The sequence below is a fragment of the Phalacrocorax carbo genome, chromosome 3 (assembly GCF_963921805.1).
Source record: "Phalacrocorax carbo chromosome 3, bPhaCar2.1, whole genome shotgun sequence".
NCBI lineage: Eukaryota > Metazoa > Chordata > Aves > Suliformes > Phalacrocoracidae > Phalacrocorax > Phalacrocorax carbo.
In genome coordinates, this window is record NC_087515.1 from 36579412 (window position 1) to 36607217 (window position 27806).

At 45.1% G+C, this 27806-nt stretch overlaps 1 protein-coding gene across 1 annotated transcript in view; it reads left to right on the forward strand.

The window, feature by feature from the left end:
* The window catches only part of SYNDIG1 (synapse differentiation inducing 1), an 88088-nt gene that overhangs the window by 15387 nt on the left and 44895 nt on the right, over positions 1-27806 (forward strand). Inside the window, exons 2-3 of the mRNA XM_064446504.1 lie at positions 2349-2918; positions 16896-17033. Of these exons, the coding sequence (XP_064302574.1) occupies positions 2439-2918; positions 16896-17033 (618 nt within the window). The 5' untranslated portion in view covers positions 2349-2438. The remainder of the gene's footprint in view (positions 1-2348; positions 2919-16895; positions 17034-27806) is intronic.

Consider the following 27806-nt stretch of genomic DNA (forward strand, 5'->3'; position numbering starts at 1 on the left):
AGTGCTCCTCAAGCCAGACAAGACCCATTTGTTGCAATGGTGTGACCACATGGAGGTTTGAGGCCTGATCCAAAGTTTGCTGCAGCCATTGATGCTGTGACCAACTACTGATGTCTTCATCCATTTGTCTGGGAGGGGACTGATTTGAGCTGTGCATCTTCCAATTTCTACTACATCTGTGGCATATTTCTGTTGACTATTTCAGTTTTCTTGGACAAATGGCAAGGCTAGGAATGCTGGTAAGATGGTTTACAGTTTTGGGTGAAGTCTATCTGGCTTCACTGCAGTTGATGGTTGGTGTCACATGTCAAGGAGCCTTGCACGTTTTTCAAGCCAGCTCAGGGGGAACTGAGCAAAGTCTACTGACAAATTACCCTTCAATTGCTGAGTTTTTCTCAGCTTCTGCCTGTGGTGATGTACTTTTGTCTTGTTTCTTTGGGAGGGGCAGGAGGAAGGAGAAGGTTTGCGGGGAAGCTGTCAGAGGCACAGCAGAATGATCTCCTAAGCGAGTGGTCCCACCCAACCTGGGTAAAGCAGCAGGTGTTCCCCAACTGAGGTTGTGACTGGTCCCACCCAGCCTCTGAAGTCTCTTAAACAGCAAAATTGGGACAAATTAGCAGCCTGCAGGAGGTCTTGCAGGTTGCCAGCACTCAGTGGGGAGCAGCAAATGGAATATTGTTGGTCTGCAAGCACCAGTCTGATGGCAAATATCAACACGTTGGCCTCCCCACCCACTCTCACCTGCTGAACTTTGCTTGCTTCCTCCAAAATCAGCTTCCTCACACAAATATATCTCTGGTGATTCAGGCTGATGTTACCCTACTGGAAGTGGGAAGAGGGCACAGTCCTCTGTTCATTTAGCACAGACATGGTTGCATTGGAAATGAGTTTTCCTTGGAAAGGCAGGGCACCTGCTCTCAGTCTTACGTGCTGCAAAGGGATTGAGGTCTTTGCGACTAATATTTTGGTGAAACTGAGTCCAAGCTTCCAAGCTAATCTGCACATTAGTTTAATTTTGCCAGCAGGTTCCCCAGGTTTGGGACTGAGATCCGTGTAGTGTAAATCTCACAGGATCCCACTGTTGTGTATTTTCATCTGTGTAGCTTTCCTGCCAGTTCACTTAGGACAATCACTGAACTATCTGGCAACACGATAAAATGGGTTTTCTATGTGTTAAACCAAGTACTGTGAATGCAAACATTGCAGCGTATTTAGTTAAGCTCTCTGGTACGTTAAACAAGTTTCTTGCTTCATTTGTAGTGTAAGAACAGAAGACCAGGTCTTAGCAATGGTTTAAATGTTTCTTGCAAGCCAAAAAAGAGACTGCAGATGTTTGAAGTCTGGAGTTATTCAGAGGAAATAAAATTAGACTTTTGCTAGCCATTGCTCTGTTAGAGGATCTCTGATATAAAAGGGAACTAGAGAGAATGCACCAAGTACAAACACATACAAATGCACTATTTTTATGTGTAGTTCTGGTTTTCCTCCATGCAGCACACTGGGGACAGGTAACTACTTTATGAATTTGGCCTTAGAAGATTTCCTATGAATCTCTTTGAAGCCATGAGCATTTCAGTGATTTCTGTTGTCGGGCCCAGAAACAAAACCCTGAGCTCATTGGTGCTGTGGTGGATCCATCCTTATTTTAAAAAGCATTTTCCTTTGGCTGCATCTGAGCAAAACTGGTGTCCTGGTGAGAAAGTGTTTGCGCTGGAAAAAAAGTACTGTCAGCCTTCTGGACTGTCCATTTGAATTCTCGTGCCTTAGTGCAACCCACACAAACCAGAGCCCGGCTGGTTTTCTGGCATGACAAAGGACAGCTGTTGTTCCTGGGCAAAAGAAAGAAACAGCTCCTGGGGGTCAATCAACCATGCCTCCATGTTTTACAGGTTAATTTGGATGGGGATTGTCATGCTGACCAGCCCCATCACTGCCTTTTAACCCAGGGCAGCCTCGGAGGCATCAGAAGTAGGGCACCATGAGAAATGCAGGGGATTTGAGACCCCATCCAGAGGAGTTTTAATTATTCTGGGTCAAATCTATTCTTGCCTTCAGGTGGTGTTTTTTCAGTCGATTTGAAGAGTGCTGCCTGCTTCTATTACCAAAACATCTTAGGAAGACCTCTGTCACCACACATTGTCATCTGCTCCTGTTCACCCCGTGGATTTGGGGTGGGGTTTCTTATCTCTCCAAATGGGGATATATTTGGAGAGCTAAGACAGGGTGTGTGCATATGTGGGGGTGTATTTCCTTATGAGGTGATACCAAAGATGAGCTGATTTGGGTGCCTTGATATGTTATTCATTGTTTTTGTCCTCACTGTGGTATCTGTTTCCTTTCTTCATCAGGAAAATGGGAGCCATTGCCCCAGTGTGACCTGTCTCAAAGGTACAACAAAATAAAGACCACCCACCCCACTCCCTTAGACACCTCCCAGTATGGATGGCTTGGTTGAGCAGAACAGTGTGCTAATGCACAATAAGATTGCTGAAGCTGGAAAAAGGAATGGTTTAATTAATACAAGGAACTTAGTGGCAGAGAGCCGAGATGGTCTGGTCTCTGTGTACCCGACCCCCCAGTACCAGAGTCACCGAGCGGGCAGCCTTTCTTCTCTGAGCTGCCTGGAGAATGGCAGGAATGACCCTGTGCAGCAGCTGCTGGACCCCAACATGCTGCAGCAGACAGTGGAGTCTCACTACCGGCCCAACATCATCCTTTACTCAGAGAACGTGCTGCGCTCATGGGGTGAGAGCATTGGCTCGGAATGCTGTGAAACTACATTCATCGAGGACCGCTCTCCTACCAAAGACAGCCTGGAGTACCCGGACAGCAAGTTCATTGATCTCTCAGCAGATGACATCAAGATTCACACCCTCTCCTATGATGTGGAGGAAGAGGAGGATTTCCAGGAGCTAGAGGTCAGACGTTATTTGGGATATGTGGGGAGTGTTGGGGGGAGGAGGGTATATTTGGGCTTAAGTGTACAGCCTCCAAGAGATGGTCTGCAGGGGCTCAGCTGCTTTGGAAGCTGGTCTGCATGGGATCAGCTGTATCACACTCCTCCAACCAGGACAGTGAGCAGCTGCTCATCTTTATTTGTTGGGTCAAGTCCCAACTCTCTGGATACTAATGGCAAAATTTCCACTGGCCTTAAAAGAAATCAACATTTCCCTCCTGCCTCTGAATGGGCTGGCCAGAAACTGAAGAAGACCCATATGCTTAAATGCTGTGTAAGGCTGGGGCCAGGAGCATCTGTTCACATACATGGAACTTGTCTTACTCAGCAGGCCAACATCATCTCTTTATTTCTCCTGACTTGAGCTGGGCATAAAGCAGATTGTTTTGCATACAGGCTCAATCACAAAACATTTCTGTCTCTGAATGAACACAAAATCAGAAGTCTTTGGGTTTCAAGCTGCAATGAATCCCCTGTCTTGGAAATAAGACTTTTTTCTGGTGGAGTGAAACACTTCATTAGATCCCAAATGCAATGTTTTCTTTTAGGTTCCTGTGCTTCGTTGATTGCTTACAGTAAAGTAAGATAAATTTTGTTCTCCAAGTGGGGCAGACTATGGAAATCAACTTCATTCTTTCTTAAATTTTACATTTTTTTACTTTAAAAGGTCTTTTTGGTTTTGGCTGAAACCAGCTGCCCAAGGCTGGCACAGGTTTGTGTTTGCCAGTGTGTGTGGGAATGGAGGGTGTGCCATAATGCTGCTGATCCCAAAACTTTCTCCAGTGTTGGTCACAGACTCCTAACCTACCAAAGGCTGTTTGGCTGTCTGAAGCAAAACCATAGCTTCAACTCAAATGTCCAAGTTGAGATCGTGAGACTATTTGCTCGTGTTTCTCTGTTGCAGGGTTTTTTCCACTGAGACCTAACAAGTCCTAAAGCTTCTATTTTCACCTCCTGTAATATCAGTGTCTCACCCTGTGATCAGCACAGAGGCAACCCAACAAGATTCTGACTTCTCTTTTATTCTTTTTTCTCTCTGTATTGATGAGGTAGGAAGAGAGAGACGTTTTTCCCAGTGTGTGCCAGTAATGCAGTGTTCAGTGCCTCCACAGGGAGACAGGAAGTTTCTCTCTGAGGCATGTGAGGGTGTTAGTTCAAATCACACCCTTCTACAACATTTCAAAATTGGCTGTGGGTAGTCTCGTTTTCTTAATCAAAACAAAATCCCTAGCTGCTGCCTTTTTGCCCTAGTTTCTCTCATGCAGTAGTGATGCAAGTGACTGCAGCAGGCACGTAATAGCCTAATGTTATTGACACATCTGGCCTGACATTTAGGCAGCAAAAAAAAGGTCTCCCTCTTGTCAATCCAAATGCAGCAAGACCTCTTTAGCCAACTGTTGGAGAACAGGCTAAAAAAGGACAGGAAAATAAGTCGGACGAGGAAAAGATGTTTTATATGAGGTGCCTTTGGAATGTAGGGCCCTCGATCTGGGAGTCTCTTCAAAGAGGTACTGCTGTAGAGGCTTGATTAGCTTTTCATAGAGAACATTTATTTTTCTAGAAAAGCACCTGTAAAACAAGGTCTGAGGAAAGCGACTTCATCCTCCTGCTCCCCAGAACTCAAGGGGAGAAAGGAGAGAGTCTTTGCAAATTTTGGTACCATGCTGTGACAGTGTATGCCTCCTGGCTCCTCCTTCTTTCTGACCTATTTCTCTGGACTGTAGCCTCCTGAGGTCATATATGTCCCTTCTTAAATGGTGTACTGCACCTGGCACCACAGATTCCCAGCCTCACTTAACCCTGCAGATGTTACTGTGCTAATAAACAGAGAGGTGTATGGACAGCCATCCTGACTTACATGTACAAAGTGCTCAGAAGAGGATGATATTCACAAAGTACATACCCATGTATCTTCCTCTCTTCTGTATCAGCGTTTCTCTTCCACCAGGAGAATGGAGCAAGGGAGGAGAAAATGAGGCAAAGTCTGAGGAAGGACCTACCTGACTGGAAATGTGCATTGTTAGAACTGCTAGAAGCCTCTGCTTCTGGCCCAGTACCACTCTCCATCGTTGTGCTACTTGGCCAACCCAGTGCAACGCTGCAATTTTCACAATATTCCATGAACCAGAGCCAAATGACCAACCTGCTGAGCAGCTGCACTCAGCATGAGGAGTTTCAGCATGGGGAGTAACATCCATACCAGGAAGGTCCAAATTCTGCTGATGCAGCCAGTTGTGCAGAAAGATGGGGAGGAAATGAATGCTGCATTTGACAGCACAAGACCAGCAAAAAAGGTGACTGCTCTTCTGGTTCCCATGTGGACAGATGCTGTATCTATGTGGCCAGATGCATGAGGGCTTCCTGGGCTTGGCTAGTACAGAGGTTTGTTAGAGACATAGCTTCACATGTTGAGACTCCAGAAATGGAAGAAGAGTATTTGAGGACAGCAGTCACTGAGAAGGGAATGAACCATGCCAGATTGTTAACTACATAAAAATTTGCCTGTCTATCCAAATGAGAAAAAAAGCACCTGAATCACACAGCATGAGTCTGGCTCACTAGAAAGCTTTTTACCCCACCAGTTACTGACCAGAAGCAAATACTTTTTTTAAATTACTAATAGACCTGAAGTGGGGTTGAAAGGGTTAGTACCAGGGCTGGGAGCAGAAGTTAAAAGAACAGTGAGAGAAGGTGATACAGCAGAGGCGCAAGGTTTTGCTTCCCCACTGTGAGAGCCTTGAAGGATTTGATTCTGCCATCAAGGATGCACAGCACGTTGCTGAGTATCTTGCCACATTGACTGTCATGCCACAGCTCATCAAGGGATGGAAGCTGCATAGTATAAGAGCAGATCAGAGCTCAGTTCTTGTAAGGGTTTTTTGTTGTAACATATCTGGTTTGGCAATTCTTTCTGGGAGAAAACTCTAAAAATAGACCCTTTTTGCAAACATTAGCAAAGAGGGGAACTTTGTGCAGAAGAGCTGCTGTCTCTTGAAAACTGAGGGCTACCACCTGTTCTCCATGTGTCAGGGCAAGGCAAGTGCATTCCCAACAGAGGCATCTCAGTAAAAGGCCTTCTGGGAGACAGAATGACCCTGAGGCTGTGATTCGGTTTTTTTTCCCCCATGTCCCTCTGGCATTGCCTTTCTTATTGCAGAATGCCTGCCTATGGTTTTTCAGGTCTGGGTATTTAGTTTCTTAGAAATGCAGAAGAATAAAACTCATCCCTTTGTAGTGACCCTCTCCATGCAATACTTGCAGGAGTCCATGGACACGTGCAGAAAATAGCTTTACTGCTTGTCAGTGTATTTCTGCCAGGTTTTTGTTTCTGAAGAGAGTTGGGCTCTTGATAAGCAGAAAGGTTGTTCTCTTGCAGAAAACTTCAATGCAGAGAAAGTTTCTGAAAAATACCAACTATTTTGATGGACAGCGATTTGGTTTTGTTTTGAAGAGCTGACCCAGCCAGGCTGCAGGGGTAGCTGCTCTGTTACCTGTCATCCCCTTCAGGATGAGTCTATTCGATGTCTCTGATAAGTTGCACGGAAGGAGGCACCATTTTCCCTCCCCAAGCCCAGGGACACTGAAGAATGTGGGAGATGTAGCAGAGGAGCAGGAGACATCATAAGCAGAGCTCCTGCACATTGCTGCAACAACGTGGCTGTGTTTAACTTTTTGTTTGTTTGTTTACTAGCAGTGTTTCTCAGGTCCTGGTGTAATGTTATTCAAACTGCCTATGAAAATCATAATTGTCTGGGGGAAAAACCATTTCTGAAACTGCTCTCATTAGCATATACAGCCCCACTTTACTCCAGCAATTACCAGGCATGAAAGCAGAAGGCTGTGCATTCTGTCAAAGCTTTAAACTTCTCTCTTCAGTGCCCAAGCCTGAAATCAAATGATTCCCTATTTAGGTATCTCTGGAATGCTTATAAATATCTTATGAGTTCTTTACGCCACAACTAATGGACAGACAACTTGTCAAACGTGGCAGCAGTGAAATATTACATGAGTTGCTAGCTGATATACCCTCCTGTTAGAGTTCATGTGTAAATGCAGTGCCATCTTTTATTCAGAAACATCATTTGTTATATTACGCTCCTGCTAGTTTTCCTCCTAACCCCTAGGTAGATGGCTTATTTAGAGAAACCCAAGCTACTGATGGCAGCAAATTGAATTATTCATGTGTCGCATAAAACAATACACCTGAGCTCTGTCTTAAAACCCTTTTTCTTTTTTCCCAGCAACATCTGAAACAGTCTCTGAAAACGAAATAAGCAGAATGTTCTGGGGAGTGAAAGAAGAAAGGAAATGTAGTGCTTTCAAGCTAAACCTTTCTTTTTTTCCCCTACAAATTGCTGGATGCTGCTGTGAAACTCATCCCTTGGACATGAGCATGAAAGTGTAGAGGCAGAAGGTGGATCCTAAGCCATGTCCTGTTCCATCTAACCCCTCTTAGCACCTCCTGGCTGCATCTCTTCTGCAACATGAAGAGAAGGCCCTGAAGGGGTTTATGCATGTTGAGCCTCACAGCATGCATGCTGTCTCTCAATGCTTCCAGCTTGCACAGGCTTGGATGGTCCTGCATTGTGCTGGTAAGACCTGAGCAGCTGTGTCCTCAGCCTCCCCTGGGAGTAGGAAACCAGAAGGCATGTTTGGACACTCCCTTGGGGAGCTGAGCGTGGTGGGGTTCCCCTTCCAGAGATCTCTGCAGCATAGGTGAAGAGGCAGTCTAGTGCAGACTTGGGAGGCTGTAGCACAGATGACATCTGAGGCAGGTCTTATGTGCTTTAGGTACTTGCTTGTATGGCTATTTCCCTTCAGTGTCTTGCACCTTGTTTTCACTAATGAATTCACTAGTGTTGCAGCGCTCTTGTGAGGTGGGAAAACAGTATTTTCTCAGTTCTGCACCTGGGGAACTGAAGAAAATGGTGCTATAGATGTGTTACCCAAGCTCACCTAGGGATGTGTTGTGGATCTGGGAATGTCATTTTGGTTTCTTTTGCCCCATGGCACATGCTCAGAAGAACAGAGGGATATGAGATGAGGTCATAGGGAAATACGGAGGCATTTGGGCTCTTAGACCCATCAGAGTTTGTGAATTGTGTTAGTTTTGTTTGGGTATTCAAGTGGTATGGCAGTGGAGAAGAACTCTGGAAGGACTGGACAAAGCTGACTGACAAAATGATGGCAGATGTATTTCAATGTAAATAAATAGAAACTAGTACATTTATGGAAAAAAATTCCAAACTATGTGAACTCAAGGCTGAGCTCATAACTGTGAGCCACAGCTCAGGAAAGAGACTGTGGAGAAATCAGTCAGTGCTGTGAAGTCCTGCAGAACAGTGTGCAGGGCAAGCCAATGAGTCAACAAAATATTGGGTATCTTAAAGAGCGGTGTTGAGAACAAGACAGAGCACTGGCAGCATTTTGCCACTGTATTAAAGTTTGGGGTGCAATCCACTTTCTTAAATGGTGTGGACGATTGTGGTCCCACTTCTTAAGGACATTGTGGAGGTAGAAAAGGGTGAAGATGATGATCAAATGGAAGTAGCAGCCTCCTTACAAGGAGTGATGAAAGAGTTTGGGACACTCCATTTTGTAGCAAGGTGGCCAAGGGGTGTACAAGAGCTGGTTGCCCAAGATCATGAAGGTGGAGGATGAGGTGAATGCAGACCCACTGTTCGCCAAACCTATATTAGAAGCAGGGGGCACTTGAGGAAGCTAGTAAGAGATTTGCTTAACACAGATAACAGAAAATCGTTGTTCACACACGGGCTAGTGAACACTTGCTGCCACAAGAGGTTATGGTGGATCCACAAGTTCAAAAGGGATTAGGCAGATTCATGGATGGGGAATCCATAAACATATTAAAACGAATTGGCAAAGCTTTTCTTTCTCATACCTCTTGCACAACTGTTGTGGGTGCTGAGGGAGCACAAGGGATGGACTGCAGCATGTCCAGGTTTATGTCATGTCCTGCTGCTGCTGTCAGAGGCAGAGCATGGGGCTCAGAGGGCCATTGGTCTGACCCCATAGGACACACTTTATGTCCTTGGATTCCTTCACAGGCACATTATTAACAGGTTACAAGAGTGATTACACTTCATTTGCATTTGATTTATTTTTCTCCTTTAAAGGAGGAGCCACTGGAATCTGGAGATACTGAGCCCTGCCAAGGGATATTAACCTTTATTAGCCAGCCCTAGGTGAAGGGAGCATGGCTGGGAAGTCACCTTCAGCAGTCTCCAAGTGCCCTCCTATGAATCTTGTTAATAGCAGCCAAGGCCCAGAGCAATTCCCTTTCTCATCATCACTCCCCTGAGTTTTCAGACTGATGCTATGCAGCAAGGTCCCTGTGCTCCAGCCTGTAAGCGGCAGGAACTCTGGATGCACTGCACACTGTCATTTGCAGAAGATGGGGATGTGGCACACTTTGAAGACTGCCCCACAAGGGAAGGTGTGTCATCTCTGAAGCAAAAAGAGGACAATCATGAAGGGCCACACCACCTGCCCTGGCTTGAGTGGAGTACTACTACTCTTCCTGCTGAAGTGACTCAGTGAAGAGGGGTATCTCCCTAATCTCTGCAACAGGCAGCGTTGAGACCATCTGCTCTGCAGGGACCATCTGCTCTGCTCCTCCTGGAAGGATCCTCTGTGTCTGCAGACTGTGAAGGCCTTCCTTTCCCTGAGTGGGAGCCCCAAAGTGATGCCCCATACCACAAAGAATAACATTGATGAAGTGCATTGCATTCATCACAACTTCACCCTTCTCAACAGCTGACAGCATAAGCTGCTGAGAGCTACTTCTCTGTGGTGGCTGCTGTCCCACCTGCAGTGGCATGAGCGTGCTGCTATACACATGTGCCTTCCCCATGAATTCTAAGGGTTGTTGAGGGCCCTGTCACGCACAAAGATTAGGTATATTTACTTTATGGCTGTGGTTACTGTTCTCCCAGAGAAAGAGTGTAATTTAGGAGACTCTGGAAGCTGGCCTGTTTTAGTATGGATCTATTTATTGCTGTCTGCAGTAATCCCCTTCCAGTGGCAATGTGTTGAATGCAAGTTACTGATGAGCTATAGGCAGACTGGCTGTGGGTGTCCAGAAAACATCACAAGGGAGATGATCAAAATCCAGGGGGATAGGAGGAAGAACGGGCTTGGACAGCTGCATCCAGGGTTTTTTTGCCCATGATATGTTTTGGTTTTGCAAGGTTATATATGAAAAGCTTTCCAAGCAAGGAGAGGTCTCTGTGAGCCCATTCTGCAAGGCTGGTTGCTCAACTGACAAGCCAATTTAGACTGGGAGTTGGGGAAACAAGAGGAGCTTGACCATGTCAGGGTTAGTGGATTATGGACCATTTAAATACCTTTAAAATTGAAGGGGAGCAACTGCGAAACTCAGAATGGTAAAAAGAAATAAATAAACAGGCAAAATAAAATAAATAAATAATACATCACCAGGGCAAAAAAAAAAAAATCCATGATGACAACAGGTTTTAGAGACATCACCTCTTAAGTAAGCATCAGCTAGATGCTGCTCAGTGGCAAGTAATGTGTTAAGGCAGAGCAGGGATAAACTACAGTCATTGGTGGGAGAGCCATCATCCAGCATGCTGCCTTTGATGTCTGCTGCATTTAGGTGAACTCAGACTGTTTGCAGAAGAGCAAAGGGATGCAGAATGCTGGTCAGAACAGGGCATCCTGTTTAACTGCATTACTGAAACAGGCATTGTGTGGGGGGAAACAGAGCACGTATTATCTTAGAGTTGCATCATGTGTTGGTTTTTGTCCAAAACAGACCACTGGACCATCTGGGTTTGAAGGACATCCCACAGGGCCATAGCAGAAATTAGTTTTGTATGCAGTGTGTGTTGCTTTGCAGGAAAAAAGTAATACCAAAAGGGCTGTTTCCTGAATACCCACCAAAGGTTGTTGGCAGCTGCGGCTCACAGCAGACCTGTTGTCTGGCTTCTCCAGTATGCCTAGTGTTTTAATAGTGGAAGGGACTAGGTGACCATCACATACAGCCTCTGGTATGTCACAGGCAGCCCATGTCAGGCTTTCTGCAGAGCTTCTGTTCACTCATAATGTCTCGGTTGAGGTAAAGCACACAGCTTTTAGGGATAGCTAGCCTCAATTTAAGAAAGGTCTTCATGTAATAGAAAATCCATTACAGCCACAGAAAGGTGTTCATCAACATCTCTGTTAAAAATCTGCACCTTGTGTCTGCTCTTCATCTCTTCTGCTTTCAGTCGCTGGGGTTTCTTCTGCTTTTCTGCCAAATGAAAGAGCTGTCTCTGATCAGAAATTATCGACTCATGCAGGCACTTACAGACAGTGATGAAATTGCATCTTAAATTTATCTTACAAGTGGTGTTGGCTTCTCTACTTTCTTCCTGTGTAGATAATTTGCTGCAGCATGACGCATGTACCTGCCTTCTGAGTCCTAATTTCTCCAGGATACTTGGGAAATGGTGGTACCAGAACTGGACCCATTATGTGTGTGTCTGTAGTACTGTACCTTTCCTTCCTTCTCTGTGGATCACATTCATTCCTCCTGTGGTGCATCACAGAGGAGGTTATTTTCAGCTTGCTCTTGACTGACCACTCTGGTCTAGTGGTCCTTCTCGGGGTCACAGCCTCATGAAACACAGTCCAAAGTGCACACCCCACATTCAGCTCTGTGTACAGACAGCCTTGCATTGTGCCAGGTGATTCCTGCTCCCAAGCCATGGTCCTTTCACAAATGGGGTGTCTATGTGATTCAATAGCCCATCTTAAATATCCTCTCCTCTCCCCTCCCTTCTGCACTCATTTGCTGAGGAAACATTACTATCAACTGAAGCAGCTAGTTGAATTTCACAGACTAAAATTCATTGATGTTTCAGCTTCAACCTATCAGTCTCCAGGTTGGCCACATTTGTGGTTACATTCAAGGCTGACTTTTTATGGAGGTCATTTGGGAAGTGTCAGAAGCAGCGCCCTTGAATACAGAGGTCAAGGTTTCCTCTTGGATTATCTAGCACCCAAATTTCACCTGCTGCAAAATCCCATGCACTCTGTGTCTGGGAAGTAGACGCCTCCCTTAACCCAAAAAAGGTCATTTCTCCTCTTCATCCTTTGTCACGTCCACAGTTTCTGCAGAAATCCGGTTTCTATCCTGCCCACATCACTTGTGCCTAATGCATTTAAGGGCTGCAGAGATGTGCACCATTGAAAAATGTGTGTAAACAAGACAGAGTAAAAGAGCTTTTGTGGGGGCCTCCCAGCTATTTAACCCAGTGAAAGCCTTCCCTCTGATGGTGTGACCTAGTCCTCTGGGGAAACAAGCCATTGTCTTCAGGTCCTTTTCCTGCAGGGCAGGGCAGGGCAGTGGGAAACAGAGAGGAGAGGAGAGGGGATGGGAGGGGAGGGTAAAAACAGAGCTGCTTGCTTTCTTTGTCACTCACTGTAATCAACATTCATCTGGGCAGGGTGCTGTGCCTTCTGCAGGTGTTCATGCTCTGGGGAGATGTCCTCTGGGGCCTGATCTCCTGGTAACTCTAGTCTTGCCTGCACTCCTGAGGTCATTTCTTCCTCATAACAGCCACAAAAAGGCTTGTGGATAAACTGAGACTGCGATTGCTTTATCTTGTGCTGTCTTCACAGTTGAACTTCAAGTGTGTTGGTGAGCAACATGCAGCGGTGGTCAGCAAGAATGAGAAGGGTTGTTGTAATTGTAATAACTGCTTTTGTGGCACAGGATTCACTGGAAGCAGGACATCCCCACTGTGTGCTCAGTAATTTCAGAGATGTGTCATTTCTGCTATAGGGCCATTTGCACAGGTATCAGTTCTCACAGCAGCACCTTGCATGGGCTGCAGAGAGTGCAGCTTACTTGGCAAGAGGATGGCTGTGGACCTTGCTGAGATTACATCTTTCATGTTAAAACACAAAGATGTGTCTCCAAGACAGAGCCTGACTTGCAGCAGGAAGGCGCTGCCTTCTGTAAATATTCTCTGTGTATTGTGGTTAGGAGTGGTTGTGCAATTGCAGTGAAACTGCTGGAACCAGATGTCATGTCTGAAAAGGAGTGAATCCCTCAACATCCTGAAAAGACTGTCAGCTGCTGCTGCTGCTGTTCCTTGACACCCCGTGATCCTCGTGTCTCTTGTCACTTATGTGGTTGCAGCTGCATCAGGATGTTTTTTTTCTTGTTTCATCCTAAGATTTTTCTAGCACCATGAAGACAGTGATGTCATCTGACTGACAGGATAGAAGAGCTCTTTTCAAAGAGGATAAGTCGATTGTGCCTGGGAGTTGTTAGGAGACTATTAGGGAACTTTGCTCTGCTGATGAACAGAATATCTCAACCAAGAAAGGGATGGTCTCTGCCAGGCTTTTTTTTTAACAGTTGCACAAGTTCTCTTTTGATTGCTTATTATTTGGTTGGAGGATGCACTAGTGGTACAACTCTAGAAAGAAAAACGTGATAGTTTGATATTTTAGATTGCTTAAACTCATCTAGCTAAACATTAAATAACGTTTGTCTGCGCAGTCTTCCTCACCACCCAAACCTTGAAAATTAATTATTTATGTTGTTCCCTAACTTCTGAAAGAGTTAGAATCTTTCAGTCAGATTAGTGAGATTATGATGTAACTGTAAAAAGTTCCATGTAAATTTATAAAGGGGCTGTTAAACATGAAAGAAGCGGTGCTGTAGACAATATTAGTGATTATGCAGGATCAGTCTGCTAACACAAAGTGACTGTAATTGGTGAAAGTAATTCTGACTTCTCAGCACCCCTAGTGTCCTGCTCCTCCAGTGTCAGGGTGCAGCTCTTGCAGAACCAGGAACAAGTGAAGACAGCCAAATTGTCAAAAGCTTCCCAATGTTAGAAAGGTTTATGGACAGGGAGGATCTCTTGGGAAGCTCGGGACTGGGTATTGTGTTGTAAGAGAGAGAGCATCGGGTAGGAAGATTTGCTTGGAGAAATGAGTGTTTAGCTGGAAGCGGTAACTTTTGCTGTTGGATTTCTTCTGTGATTTATGACATTTGCTACCCCCCACCCCCCACTCCCCCACCCTTCTGGTTCATATCTGGACTACATAGTCAGGGCTTTCTGATCAGAATTATTCTGTCACTCTTGGTGATTGACAGCCAGGTTATCTGATACAGTGTGTACTACAGGGACTTGGCCCGTCAAAATGGCATTCACAGTATAACTCTACTGTTCAATTAGTATGAGCCTATCATGAAAATCTTCCTCAGTAAGGGTTTTTAGGTTAACCTAAGTAAGAAAATTTCTGCAATTATCCTCTTGCAATCTAACACACACCTCTCCACTCAGCATGGAAGCTCTCTGAGATCTTGTGTTGCTACCGCCCTGAGAAGGGTTAGTCCCTTTGGAAAGCAGCATAGCTGATAATTTTCTTGTTCAGTACTTGATCGAAGTTATCTAGAGAATCTTTGCCCCATTTCATCTTTATCTGTAAGAAAAGGCAATTTGAAATATCAGACAGGTAGTCTCCACAGACACAATGCCAGCACACTACTCAGCCAAAACTGGGAAATCAAAAGCATTTTTTTTTTGTATCTTACCTGTCGTGGCGTTCAGGGAAGGGCATTGTTTCAAGAGCCTGTTTCAGCAATGTTGTGGATTTCCTCCCACCCCCTCTCTTCTCTTACTCTTGAAAGGAAATATTACTGGTATTAAAAATTACTTACATGGCCTATTCTGAAAATTAAAGCAGAGAGGGTAGTCACCAAGCTCAAACATTGTACACCAGCATCCACAGGTGTCCCCGCGGAAGTGGGATTTTATTGAGTTTGTGCCAAATGTCGCTTCTGCTGAGGCATCAAGACTCCCGAGACAGACTGGGGTGTTCTACAGGCTGGTGTTCACATGGACCACACAGTCTCAGTGCACGGGACCTGTCTGGTCCCCCCATCTCTCCCTTCCAGGCCCCTCTGGTCCATGGCAGGGCCTTGGCAGCAATATCTGTCAAAGTAGACTCTCCATGTTAGTAAGTGATGGGTCATGTCACCTGGTGGGTTCCCCAAATGGGTCAGCTTGGGAGGCAATCCCTTTTCCCAGTAGCAACTCTTTAAAATATAATTAGGCTGGCAGCCTAGGTTTGTCTGAGTCATGGCTTACTAGTGGCACATTTGGAAACTTACCTTCTTGAGCATGAGTTCATTTTCCTGTCTTTCACACTTAGCAGCCTGTTCAGGAGTTTCTAACTTAGAGCTCACTGATAGAGCAATGTCACTTGGGCAGTTGTGTTGGCTGAAAGGCCAAAAACTCCTGAACAGGCTGCTAAGTTCCCAAGATGGACACAGTACCCATGCCCGAAAAGATACGTTTACAAACATGAAAAAGATGTCTTCTTTTCAGTGAGATTTTACACAGCATTTCTGCTACAATCAGTGAAGAACATGCAACTACAAAAGTGTTTTTTGAGAAGATTTTTGGCGACCTTGTCTCATGCTGGAGGTGCTGCCAGGGTGAGTTAAAAAGCTTTGCAGGACCCTTCTTGCACCAAATCTGTAACTCCCAAGTGTGGAATAACTACAGCCTCGGTGCCTGTTGTTGCATGTGGACTCTCTAAAGGTGAGAAGGAAGCCACCAGAGAACAGGCTGTCTTCCACTCCTGCTCTGCTGCAGAATTATACTCGCTCAGCAGTGGGGCAGTCAGATCCCTGTGGATCAATCCTAGTAACCACCATGAAAGAAACTTTTGCTAGGTCAGGGTTGCTGCAGCTTGACCATGGGGCATCTAAGAAACATGCCTGGGCAAGTGCTTCTGTCTACACACTGTAAATCTGGCAATATCCCATTGCTGCTGGAGTAACTCATGCTTTTTTTTCTTTCAGCTTTTGCTACCTTGGTTCCTTATGCTTAGGTCTGCACCATATTTGTTACCTCGTCCCCATTGGGTAATGTCTGGCTGACATTGTCCTGGCCACCTGAGAAGTGACCTTCCAGAAGACTGGCATTTGAGTTGGGAGATGCAGAGCACCCAATGCTTACAGCTCCTTCTGTATTAGATATGTGACATTATGTTTCTGAAGTACCAATCCACTCAGGTTCACCTTGGTTCATCTGGCTAGAGAGTTGCTTTCTTTCATTCATAAAAGATGAACATGTAAAATGGGCCCTTTTCAGCTCCCTGCAGTGATTTCCAAAATCTCTTGTCATTTCTCATTTCTTGCTTTCAAGTTCATGCAATAGTGATGGAGGCTGTGACATAATTGGGGAATGGAGATTCCTCTGGTGTTCTTAAGGAGGACACCTGCTAGCCAGTGCTGTGCATGCAGGAGGGGAGAAGAAGAGGGCTGACTTTGTGACACTGGTTGGGGTGGCTTCCCCAAGCATTGGTGTTGGCAGGGCAGCAACCTGCAGCTTGCAGAGGTAATCCTGCCTCTGAGCTGTGCTCCCACTTCTCTGCTCCCACTGTTTGATTCTGGTGCAGACATAAGGGTTTGGGTCTCTCAGCCTCCCGTTGGGGTGCTGCTAAAACAGGAGTTAGTGCCCTGATGAGCCCTTCAGCAGGGAAGGGAGGGAGATGTGCCATGGCCACAGTCCCAATCCTGAAGTCATTCTGAAGGATGCTACCAGCTGGTGTGGACACTGCAGGAGGGCAGGTTAACTCCTGTGGTCCTGTTGCTGTGGAGCCACAGAAGACCAGAACGTGTACATGGGCCCTGCTGAATAGGGTACAAGTTCCCCCAGAGCTGGCCTTGTCTAGAGACCCCTACATGATAAAGACCCCAGAGTGGGTCACCAGAAGCCTTCTATCATGAATGCTGGAGGCCTGTCTTGATGTTGAGGAATTGCCCTGGTGTGACTGGGGAGAGTTTTATGGGCAGATGATCACAGCCGTGGCCCATGACAGAGGAGAAATAATGATATCATTAACCAGCACCTCTACATTTCTCTCTCCCTTGCTATTCCAGAGCGATTACTCAAGTGACACTGAAAGCGAAGACAATTTCCTGATGATGCCACCAAGAGATCATCTCGGCCTCACTGTGTTCTCCATGCTCTGCTGCTTCTGGCCATTGGGAATCGCTGCCTTTTACCTGTCTCATGAGGTAATGTTAAAATATCTCCTGCTAATTCAGAATTTTGCATCCACGGAGTAGCCATCACCCCACACCAGCAAGGAAAGTTACCAAGACCCAAATGTGGGCAAGACATTCTCCAGGGTAGTGGAAGGTTGTTAAACAGGGTAGTGTGTTTCCCACCTTGATATGTCTCTGTGATAGTGGTTGTTGTCTTGTGAGGTATTCTACTGAGGGAGGAGCCTACAAAATAATTTAGGTTTTAGTTGACAATGGTCAGGTTCCTTATCAGGTTATACAATGTCCAGTTAGGGATTTTCTGTGGACTTGACAGTAGAAAACACCTTTGCTATCTCAAACACTTGCATTTCCCATTGGGAAAAATGATCTATTGGTTCCCAAGCTGATTGTCTGGAAAAGCGAACCAGGTAATACCCTTCCAGGAGCAGAAAAATAATTTCTGTTCTGCAGAAGTGAATTTGCTTCCCAGGAACTATTTCTTTCCCCCCTGAAAAATTTCTCAGTCTGTTCTTCCTGTCCAATTTTAATATGGAAATATTTTTTACCAGAGAAGTGACAGTGTTCTAGTTTGTTTCCCTCATGAGACAGGCTTGATGGTTTCCAGCCTGTGCCTAACAATCACCTCATGCCCCATTGTTTGTTTCAACAAGTATGGTTTCATCAGTGACTGCAGAGTAATTATTGAGTTTCCCAGCACAGCAGATAATGTAACGTGACAGAAAAGGAGTCACACTCAAAGTCTCATCAGAGACTGCTAGTGGTAGCAATGCCTATTGCAAACTACATAGAGTCTGGACTCCACAGCACCAAAATCATTCACCCTCTCGCCTGTCTTTCTAATCTGCCTGTTCTAAACACCCACCAGCGCTGGGTATTTGTCAAGCCAGAGCACGGACTTCAGATCTGAAGAATCCTAGTCTTCAATATCAAAGAAAGAGACAAAACACTACTATTTTTTGCTTTAGATGAAGTGTCTGTCATTGAACTTGGAAGCCTCTGAGACAATTAAAGTTTGTCCAGTAGAAAATAACAAGTTTCCTTGTTTGAGCACTATTGATTTCTCAAGTTTGGGTCAAGGGATTTGCCTGATGATGATGACAGCAAAAAGTAAAACATCAGGTGGGATTTGCACATGCTTTAGTGTCCTGCTGTTCGGTCCTTCAGGTGTAGCTATTTGTCAGCAGTTTCAATGGCCACGTCTCTTTACATGCATAGACTAGGCAGGATTTTTCACCAGTGCTGCAGCCAAGAGAGGGTTGAGAGTTTGTGGCTATTAGCAGTGTGTTTGCTCTGTGCTGGGGAAAATAGTGCATTCATTAATTTCCTGCAGTAGTGTTCCTTCAGGAAGCCTGGGGATTGCTAGATAAAACTATCTAAGCAATGAAAGCACAGCACAGTTCAATAAAAGCAAAATAAAGAACATAATTAAGTACTAAAAAGCAGTAATGCTGAGAAAGTAAATGTGCTGAGAGCCAGTGTGCGAAGGACAGGGCATCCACAATAGCTGTGAACTGATCCCAGGGCCCAGCATGAATCCATAAGACCCTATTACCTCAATAGGAGGATAAGGAAGGTGGACAAGTTCACACAAAGGCAGCGAAAGATGATATTGTGTTGAAGGATTTAGCTCCTGGAAAATGGAAGCTTGGGTGTTGGCTTGGTTTAGCATAGTCATGGGGAACTGCTGAATGTGACTTGCCTAAAACTTGGAGCTCTCAGCAAGAAAGGTCATGCAGGTGCTTTGCTTTTGTTAGGTTGAGAGACAGTAAATTAATCTTTGTTAACTGGCCCCTTAGATTCACTAAGGCGAGTTGTGGCTAAATCCAGCTGGAGGAAGGACTGTGTTTCTGAGGAATTTTGACTTCTGCTTCTTGTTTCTTCTCTCCCTGCTAAAAAATGGTAATAATAATGCCACCCCTGCATGCTCCTTTCTTCCCATCTCTCCTCTTATCTCCCTCCAACAGCTGAATCAGCTGAGAACACCTTTCCTAAATCTCTCACAGAAAGATGTTCAAGTCCCTGCTCATCCCAGCCCGGCACAGGCACGTCAGTCTGACTGCTCCTTGAGTTCCCCAGCAGGTACCCTTGCTGCCTGCCTTCCCCTCCAGCATGTCCATCACAGTTCTGAGAAACCATCAGCCTTCACTGAAACTGGCACTTCTGCAAAACCCCATGTCCAACAAATTTGCATTTTCCGGTGGAAAATTAAGCTCAAATTAAAGCCAAAACCTTCTATGGCTGAGAACTGGCTAAAATAGCTGGTATAAACCACTGAAATCCTGCACCTAGCTAAGCTAATACTGACAGTGGTATCAACTCATACTTTGGAGCATAAACCATTCAGAATGATGTTTTATATGTGAGGTAGTAAAACATTATCAAAAGTTATAACTATAACTAAAGATCAAAACTTGGCACTTGCATTAAAATCCTTTTTTGCAGTTGCTTGAGCTCTTGAAAATTTCATGTTTTCAAAAGTCTTCTGGGTAGTTCTACTAGAAAGGACCAGTCTGGGAAAAAATTGTCACACACAGGAACTTCAAGCTGGTGGATGGATTCTTTGTACCAGAATTTAGCACTTGGTGCTAAATTTTTAAAAGCCTGGTCTCCTTTAGGTGTGCAATGCATTTACAGATGAAGGCCTGATTTGCAGAAGATATATGTGCAGTGTAGCTCAGTCTAAATGAACAGGTGCTCTCATTTTATTCTTGCAGCACCTGGAAGTACCTTTACGCTGTGTATGTCTACATCATAGTACAAAAGAATTATACAAGGATCAATGTTATAAGGTTTCAGAGGTGCTCTGTACAAATAGATTATTTTCCCTTGTGTTCCACAAAAGCAATGTGCCTCCTTGCAGGGACTATTTCTGCTCTGTGTGGAACTTAGCTTTTCCACTAAGGGTCTTGCCAATGTGCTGCTGACTTAGGGCTTCATGTAGGCCATCTGTATTGAACAACACAGCTACTGCATGGTGGAAAAGAAGATGTGAGTCAGGTTTAGCTGAGCCAGCAGGGAGGAGCAGTGGATTCAGAAATGTACTCCAGGAAAGAAAAAGCAGTTCCTTTCCATTGGAATATTTGATTTTCCCATGTTGGGCATCACCTGGTAATCTTCCTGTTCCAAGCAACCCTGAGAGTCACTGCTTTTCACCTTCCCGCAGTAAAACAGAGAGCCTGAAGCTATCAGTATGTTATATACTTGCTCATTTACTTGCTCCTGTTTTGATCTGTGTTTTCCTTCCCACAAGAGACTCACACCCACTGGTTGTGGCTGCCCAGTCCTTCTCTCTGTCTCAGCTACCAGTAAATCACCATCGGGACCAGTCCATTTTCTTCCCATGTATCCTGTCTTCCACCATGCTTACTTCTTCAGACCATGAGATCGAGATGTGACTCCCATTGCCTCACAGGCAGAAGGCGCCCTCCTGGTCACGCTGGCATCACGTTAAGTGATGCCCTGGTCCCCCCTCGCCTGAGCCGTCACAGCTAAGCTACAGGGGCTTTGCGCACATGAGCCACTCAGGTGACTTGTCCAGGGGCCACTGCTTTAAGGTAACATCTCAAGAGGGATAACATCTCTGAATACTCTGGGTTTTAATAGTAGGCAATATTGGCTAATTTTCCACTTTTCTACAAATGGGGCATATGAGGTTTTTATGCCTGCAATTTTTTGGATTAGCTGCTTTCCTAACAGTTTATAGCTGAATCAGAAGTGCTCAGTCAGAGGGGTTTTTGTGCAGTTTGCAGGGAAGACACTGCAGAGGAAAATATAAATGCCGTATGCCTTCCACCTTAAAACTCTACGCCACAAACAGTGTCTGATCAAAAAAAGCTCGTTATGTTTATTTTTTCATAACTCTCCACCCTCTGGTCATGCAGGTACCCATTTTCATTTTTACAGAAGTTTTTAGCTTTGTAGATTGTAGGCAAGTCTGAAGCTTCATTAGTCAGAGAAAGAAGTTAAAACAAGGTCTTTCTGTCTTGTCAAATTTACCTTTAAACCTGTCAGACAATTTATCGGGGCCTGTCAGGATTTCTGCTTGGTGATGGTTGATAATCCTGCAAGATCTTTTTGTGTGAATCCTCTCTTTCTCCCATCATTTATTTTTAGGAAAGAAAGCAATACCTTGGCACACATTTCTTTCCATCCTGTAAAAAGAAATTCCTTTTTAGAGACCTAAGTCTGTGCTTGTTTGAATGAGCTTCACTTTGTACCTGCTGTCTTGTGGGACATGGGTGGTCATGTGGAGCACTTCACCCCACTAACACCCCACCAAAGCATCCCAGAGATGCCAGCCAGGCCAGACAGAAATAAGAGCATGTACAACACCTCTATCCAGCTTCTGTGCAACCTCCACGGAGCTGTGTCAGGCTGGCATAGACATACACCTGAAAAATCCCACTGGACAGTTCGCAGTATGCTCAGGTGTTCAAGTAGCCTCCAAACCCACTTTCCTCCCTGGCAGCACATGAGACCTGCCAGGCAGCAGACTGCAATCCAAGCGCATGAGAGCAATCGCTTCCCGTCTGTTGCGCTTATTCGGCACCATAATTGCCTCCCTCACACGGTGATCGAGGGATGTACGGCTCTGTAATTATTTCCCCAGCCCAGAGACTGCTTGAGTGAGCACTGCTCCAAATATCATCGCTTGGAGTGTCTTTAAAGAAAAGTAGGGACGGTGCACTGGGTAAAGGAATTTTCTCCAGTTTTCATACAGACACAAGGCATACGTGATCAGGCAAAGGAGTAGTTGTCTTTCTTCATGATAACTTCTGAACCATTTGGTTACTTTCTATCCAGTTTTCAGGGGTAGAGGCTTTGAAAAAAACTGTATTTTGACATGTTTCTTTGGTCACTGGGGAGAAGAAAGAAGTAATGTTCATGTCCCCACTAGGAGAGAAAAGATAGTATGAACTTAACATTTATCAGAATCCAGAGATTAGATGCTCAGCACACATGAATGTATTTAACTTTCCTTGCTTTTCTGCATCAGATTTTGACATCTAGCCACTGCTGAAAAGGATGGGAAAATAACAGCCAGGTGTTATCTGTTGTTTATTCATTAGAAATGTTGCTCATAGTCCCCATCTCAACAGGGAAAACCATCAGACAGGACAGTGGTGTGACATGACTGGCGGTGCTGTTCCATGCTCTACCATCCCACCCTGTTTTTTTTTCTTCTCTGCCCCACTTTTCTCTATCAGAAAACAGAATATAATAGATTATAAAGAAGTTGACATCCACAGCCAAGAGCATATGTTTGTACTGGTGATGCTGCATCCCCTCTTATCTGAGATGAAACAGCACAGGCAAAAACAAAAACTTGGAGTATTTTTCTTTACTAGTGATGTGTGCATTAACAGGCCGAGCTGTGTGTTTGCAGGACATGCCGGTCAGCATTGCTGAAGCAACGCTAGCAAAGCAAACAGGAGGCTTTTGCATTTTCAAGAGAGATTGTTGATTTTTCAGCACTGCATCTTTTCTCAGACTAAGTAGCCCTTGTACAAAAGAGCTGACTGTCAAAAGAAGATGAGCTTTAACCTCCTTAAATATAATATGAAAAAGTCCTTTTTTTGGTGTCTTGGACCAGGATACCAAATCACACAATCCCTGAGTTGAAGCTGGGCTGTTGCTTGGGGCCACACAGCTTGAATGTAGGGTACCAGCTGTGTTCTGGGGCTACCCAGCCGTGTCTCTGCTGTTGGTCATGAAAAGCTTTCAGCTGTCTGTGCCGATCACTCAAAAACCAAATCTCTCCATTCTTGATCTGTCTGTGTGTGTGTGTGAGTGAAGGCACATGCAGGCAGCCTTCTGATGAAGTTTTGTAGTCTTTGAGCTGAAAAAGGTTATGAATAAAGTCTCCAGACAATTAAACACTCTTGTGTCAAGAATGAGCCAAAATAAGTCAAAATGAGTTCTTCCTCACATGGAGCTGCTAAGGACTTCTGTGGCAGAAATCATCCCAGCAGAGCTCTGTGCCAGTGTCTCGCTGAGGTGGCCAAGGGCTGATGGTATGGCTGCTTTGCTTGCATGACAGCCCCGGCCCTGGGAGGTCCACTGCTCACTGGACTGTGTCCCAGTTGCAAGGTGGATGGCAGCCACACTGACTTATAGGTTCCTCTGAGCCTGCTTCAATTTTAATAGCTGATGCATATAGATTCTGTTTAGTTAATATTATTTCTTCACATACCAACTCTTCAGCTGTTGGAAATCACCCCCTCTCTGGTCACTTCTCTGTTGAAGATCTGGCTTTGACAGCTCTTCTTACTGAGGAGGGGACAAAGCCAGGGACTCACACAGAGGGTCAGGCTGCACGACTGATGCTGGAGCAGTCCGTGCCTTCATGGCTTTACCTCTAGGTGCCTATGGCTCTCAGACCCTTGTGTCATGGGTCTTAGCTGTGTGCTCTGGGACTTTTCCTCAGTGATTACCTTAAGAAAGAGCTGAGTTCTTCCAGCCCCATTCATAATACAGGAATAGCTGTGGAGGACTGGCATGCTAGATTTCAGGCCTGAAGTTTGGCAAGAGATTGAAACCACTGAAAACAAAGTTTTATATGAAAAAATATGGGGTGAACATTGCTTGCAAACTGCTCATACAGCTCTGCTTGCAAACTGCCTCTCTGTATAAGTGCATGTGTGTGCACTCCTGTTAAAACACAGTACTTGCAAGCATAATCATTTAAAGATCATCAAATGACACCATAATTTTAGCTACCACAGACAGCTGTCTTGTACTTGCATATGGCTCTTCAGACATACATGTCTTGTGCTTTGACTTGCATCTATACTTGAGCCTAGCTCTGAGGAGCATGGTCTATGCTGATCACTTTTAGCTGATGGCTTTCACCCCTTGTCTACCTTGCACACTCAGGGATTTGGGCAGGGGCTGCCTGCATATGACAGAAGCATCCTGCCCTTGGCAGGTCTGTAGACATGACTGATACTAACCTGGAGGTGGGTCTGCCCCTGGGAGAGGGAGCAGCGCTGTACACACCGATCTCTCCAGGCTGAGCACCACAAGTCAGTCCTTGAGCAACAGACACAAACCCAGTATACTGCTGACGATGCGTATTCATTAGACACAGAGGCAGCATCTGTTAGAGGCAAATATGTCATGCCAGATCCAGCAGCCCAAGGGGGCGAAGATGCTGCCACCCCACGCCCACAGGTCTGACCAGCAGCAAGGCTGAAGATGCACACTCAGAAGGCAGCCACACAGAGAGCACACATATACACTGTTTACACCATCTATTTGCATATATACATGGCTGGCCACACAGATCACAGAAAGACACTCAGAGCACTCAACAAATGCAGACAGCATGAGCAGTCTCATCCTGCTCCTCTGCCTAAGCAGGATGGAGGTCCACTAGTGAGAATCTATCTATACCTACACACACATATATATACACATCTGTGCAGTGTGGATCCCCGCAGTACCTGGGCTCAAGCACCCAGTTTGCCCAGTAGTGAGACTGAGGATCCCTCAGCCTTTCTGAGCAGGAATAAAGGGCATGAAGGAGCACGAAATATGCTGTGTTGGATGGGGAAACTGAAAGTGGGACAGTGGCTGTGATGAGCAGAGTTAGTTTATGAGCATGGGATGGGATGCAATAGCTTGGGTAGGGTCAGCTTACTCTTCCGGGTAGGTCTTGCTTGAAGAAAGGCAGGTTAAGAGAATTCCCCTGTTAAGGACTAAATATAAGATTGCCTGAATATTGCAAGGGGCTTTCTCTGCCACTGTGGCTCATTAATGTGCATGTTCATGAGGCAGGTGGTTGCAGCTATGGGCACTAAATAGATTGATATGATAATCTCTGTCCTAAGTATGACAGCTTTGTGTGGGGCTAGAGCTTTCCCTTGACACCTAGTGTCTCTGTGCAGGCTCAGAGTGAAAGGCAAATGCCTGGAGGATAATGCCCTAGGCAAGCAGAGCTCACGGGGCGTACAGGGCATGTGCATGGCCAGGGCATGGACAAGGCTGTATTCACAAGGGCTGGTCTGCAGAAGGTCACTACTGGCTGCCTGTGTACACACCTTCCCTTGCTGCCATCAGGCAGATGGCAGATTTGCTGGGTAGAGGATGGTAGTGAATACCGAACAGCACAGCCTGTGCCAGCATAAAATAACATGGCTGCTGTTCTCAACTGTGAAACAGAGAAACTACCTGCTGAGACAGCCAGGAACATATGTTGCTGTGTGAGAGTGCTGGGTCTCTTGTTCTTGGAAGAGCAGCTCTGAAATGGATGTCCCTGGCCTTTCATTAGGGACATTTGGGTGACATCCCTTGGCTTTGCAAAACGCTCATCACATGGTTCAGTACATTCAAGGTTTGCAACTTCTGCTCCTTTCAGAGGAGAGGGAAAGCCTAGTCATGGAAGGAGTGGCAGAGGATGTCTCATGGCTCTTTGATTCCCCCCAGTCTGCCTCAGACCGTGACAAGTCACTCTGAAGCGGGGTTTATTAATTACCAGAACTTCTAATTCTCTGCTTTCCAGGCAGAAGCTGGCTCCTAGGCAGTGGTCTAAGCGTGGGTAGGCTTTGCTCATGCTGTCGTCTCCCTTCGGTGTAGACGTCTTCCGAGAAGAGAGATGTTTGTGCACACAACAAAATGGCATTTTAGAGTCCGTTGTGTGTCAGCAGCTGCTGATTTCAGTGTGCTGTGGGTGAGGTCTTGGGCCAGGGAACTTAATAAGTGTCTTGTATAATTTTCTCTTCATTTCTTGTTGTCCTTTTGCTCTTGTGGTCACAATTCCAAGTCACGAACTACAGCTACAAAAAGGGATTAGATTAATGAATGGCCTGATGGCTTTAGCCCTTAAGCTAATTTTAAATAATTGGAAAGGTAGATTGCAAATAACATTCCCTGGAGAGTTTAATTCAATATGCAGGTGTTTAATTACAAGGAATTTTGGAACAGAAGAGAGACCAGGTTGAAATGTTTGAGATGAGGGGTCTCTTTTATTAGCAAGAACTTCCTGCATAATGGCAAACTTTGTATATGAATTGTTCTGTGCCAGACATTTATGCCTCACACATTATGCTGAGATAGCCAGAGCCCAAAGACATATCAATATAGTCATGCTTTAAGGGTATAAAACATTATTCCCTCCTGGCATCCTCTTTTCATCCTGCTATTACTTTTTGTTGCTCATCTATTGGCTCATTATTTCACAGGCTTATGAGACAGTGAGGTTTGTTTCAGTGCAGAATAATGCACCTCCAACAACTTACTTGCACACCTGCCACAAAGCTTGGTGTGCCTGTAGTGTTCACAAAATCATGTCTGGTGTAGGCACCTGAAGAGTAGGGTAATAAATCTTCCACAGGAGTTGATCAGGGGGTTCAGGTCCCCTGATATTTAGGCAATTCTCATTAAGTTTAAACAACTTTTTTTGTCCTAGACAGTGGTGTTTTGGTGTTTTTTAGCTTAGACAGCAAGGGACAGAATTGTTAGCAGGGACATGTAGGGCTTTTGTAAGTAATCCTCACACGTGCCAGCTAAATACTTGGTTTTTTCCACATCTGCAAAGGTACAGCATCCAAGACAGATTATATTCCAGGACAGGACACAGAAGAAGCATACTCCCAGTCCAAAGGCAAAAACAGGGCACATGATTTTGCACTTCCCTAGTAGGTCGCTCTGCTGAAAGAGGCATGAGAAAAGAAGAGACCCGTTGCAGATCTGGGAATAGGATGTGGTCCCCCTGTTCTGGCCATACCAGTGTCTGCTTCCATTGTCAGAAAAGCCAAAGAGCTTTGGATGCTGCTTCAGTGGCTGCTTCTGAAGCCTGGTGATGTGATGAAGTTCCTCACATCCAAGGTGGTAAATGTTATTTCTTGAATTCTCCTGTGGCAAGGAGAACAGAGTGTGGGCCTAGAGTAGTTCTTTGGGTGCTGTTTACATAATAGACCTTCCTTTCATGTCGCGCTGTGACAGCACCCTTTTCCAACACAAAAACAAATGAAAGGAGGCACACATATCTGAAGTTTAATGCATGCAGCAGTAAATGAATGGATGTTTTCAACAGCAAAGACTTAAGGTTAACCTTTTACTGGTCTGCAGAATACTCAGGGTTTTTTTTCTTCTTCTCAAAGATGAACATCATGTACCAGAAACCCAGGGCTATACCCTCTTCCTGACTGTACAGCTTGCTATCTCTCAGCAGCTGTTCTGGGGAGGGCTACTGAACTACTATTTTTTCTGGATGCACAGCAAAGTGAATTGATCATTTCTGATTACAATCTACATATCTCTTTCAAATGGCCTGTAGAAAAACCTCTTGAAGACTTGACTGTAGTGATCTAGGCACCCAAAGATGCCTGCCAGACAGTTGTAACTCCTCATTGAATTGACTGACTTGCCAGTAGCAGAAAAGAAATAAAGTTTTTATATCTTTGTTTTGGGAAGAACTACAAGAACCAGCTGAAAAGGAAGGGACTATGACCTACCTGCAGCTGTGCAGTTTGTATCTAAAACTGGACACTGCATTTTCATGAGTAATGACTATGCTTTTCAGCCTAAAATAAATACTGGATTACCTGTTGTATCAAAATAGATTCATCTCAGGATGCACTGCAAGGCACATCCTGGGAGAGAAATGCAACTGTTGTATAAATTGATACAATATCTGGGATGATAGGAAGGGAGAAGACTCTCCGTTTTCAGCTGTTATGAGTGAGCAGCATGCACCTCCCTGGTGGTTATGCACTGAGGTTTTCCTTCAGGGCAAATGGTTGCTATGGCTGCCCCAGCAGTGAGCCTGCAGACTTTCTC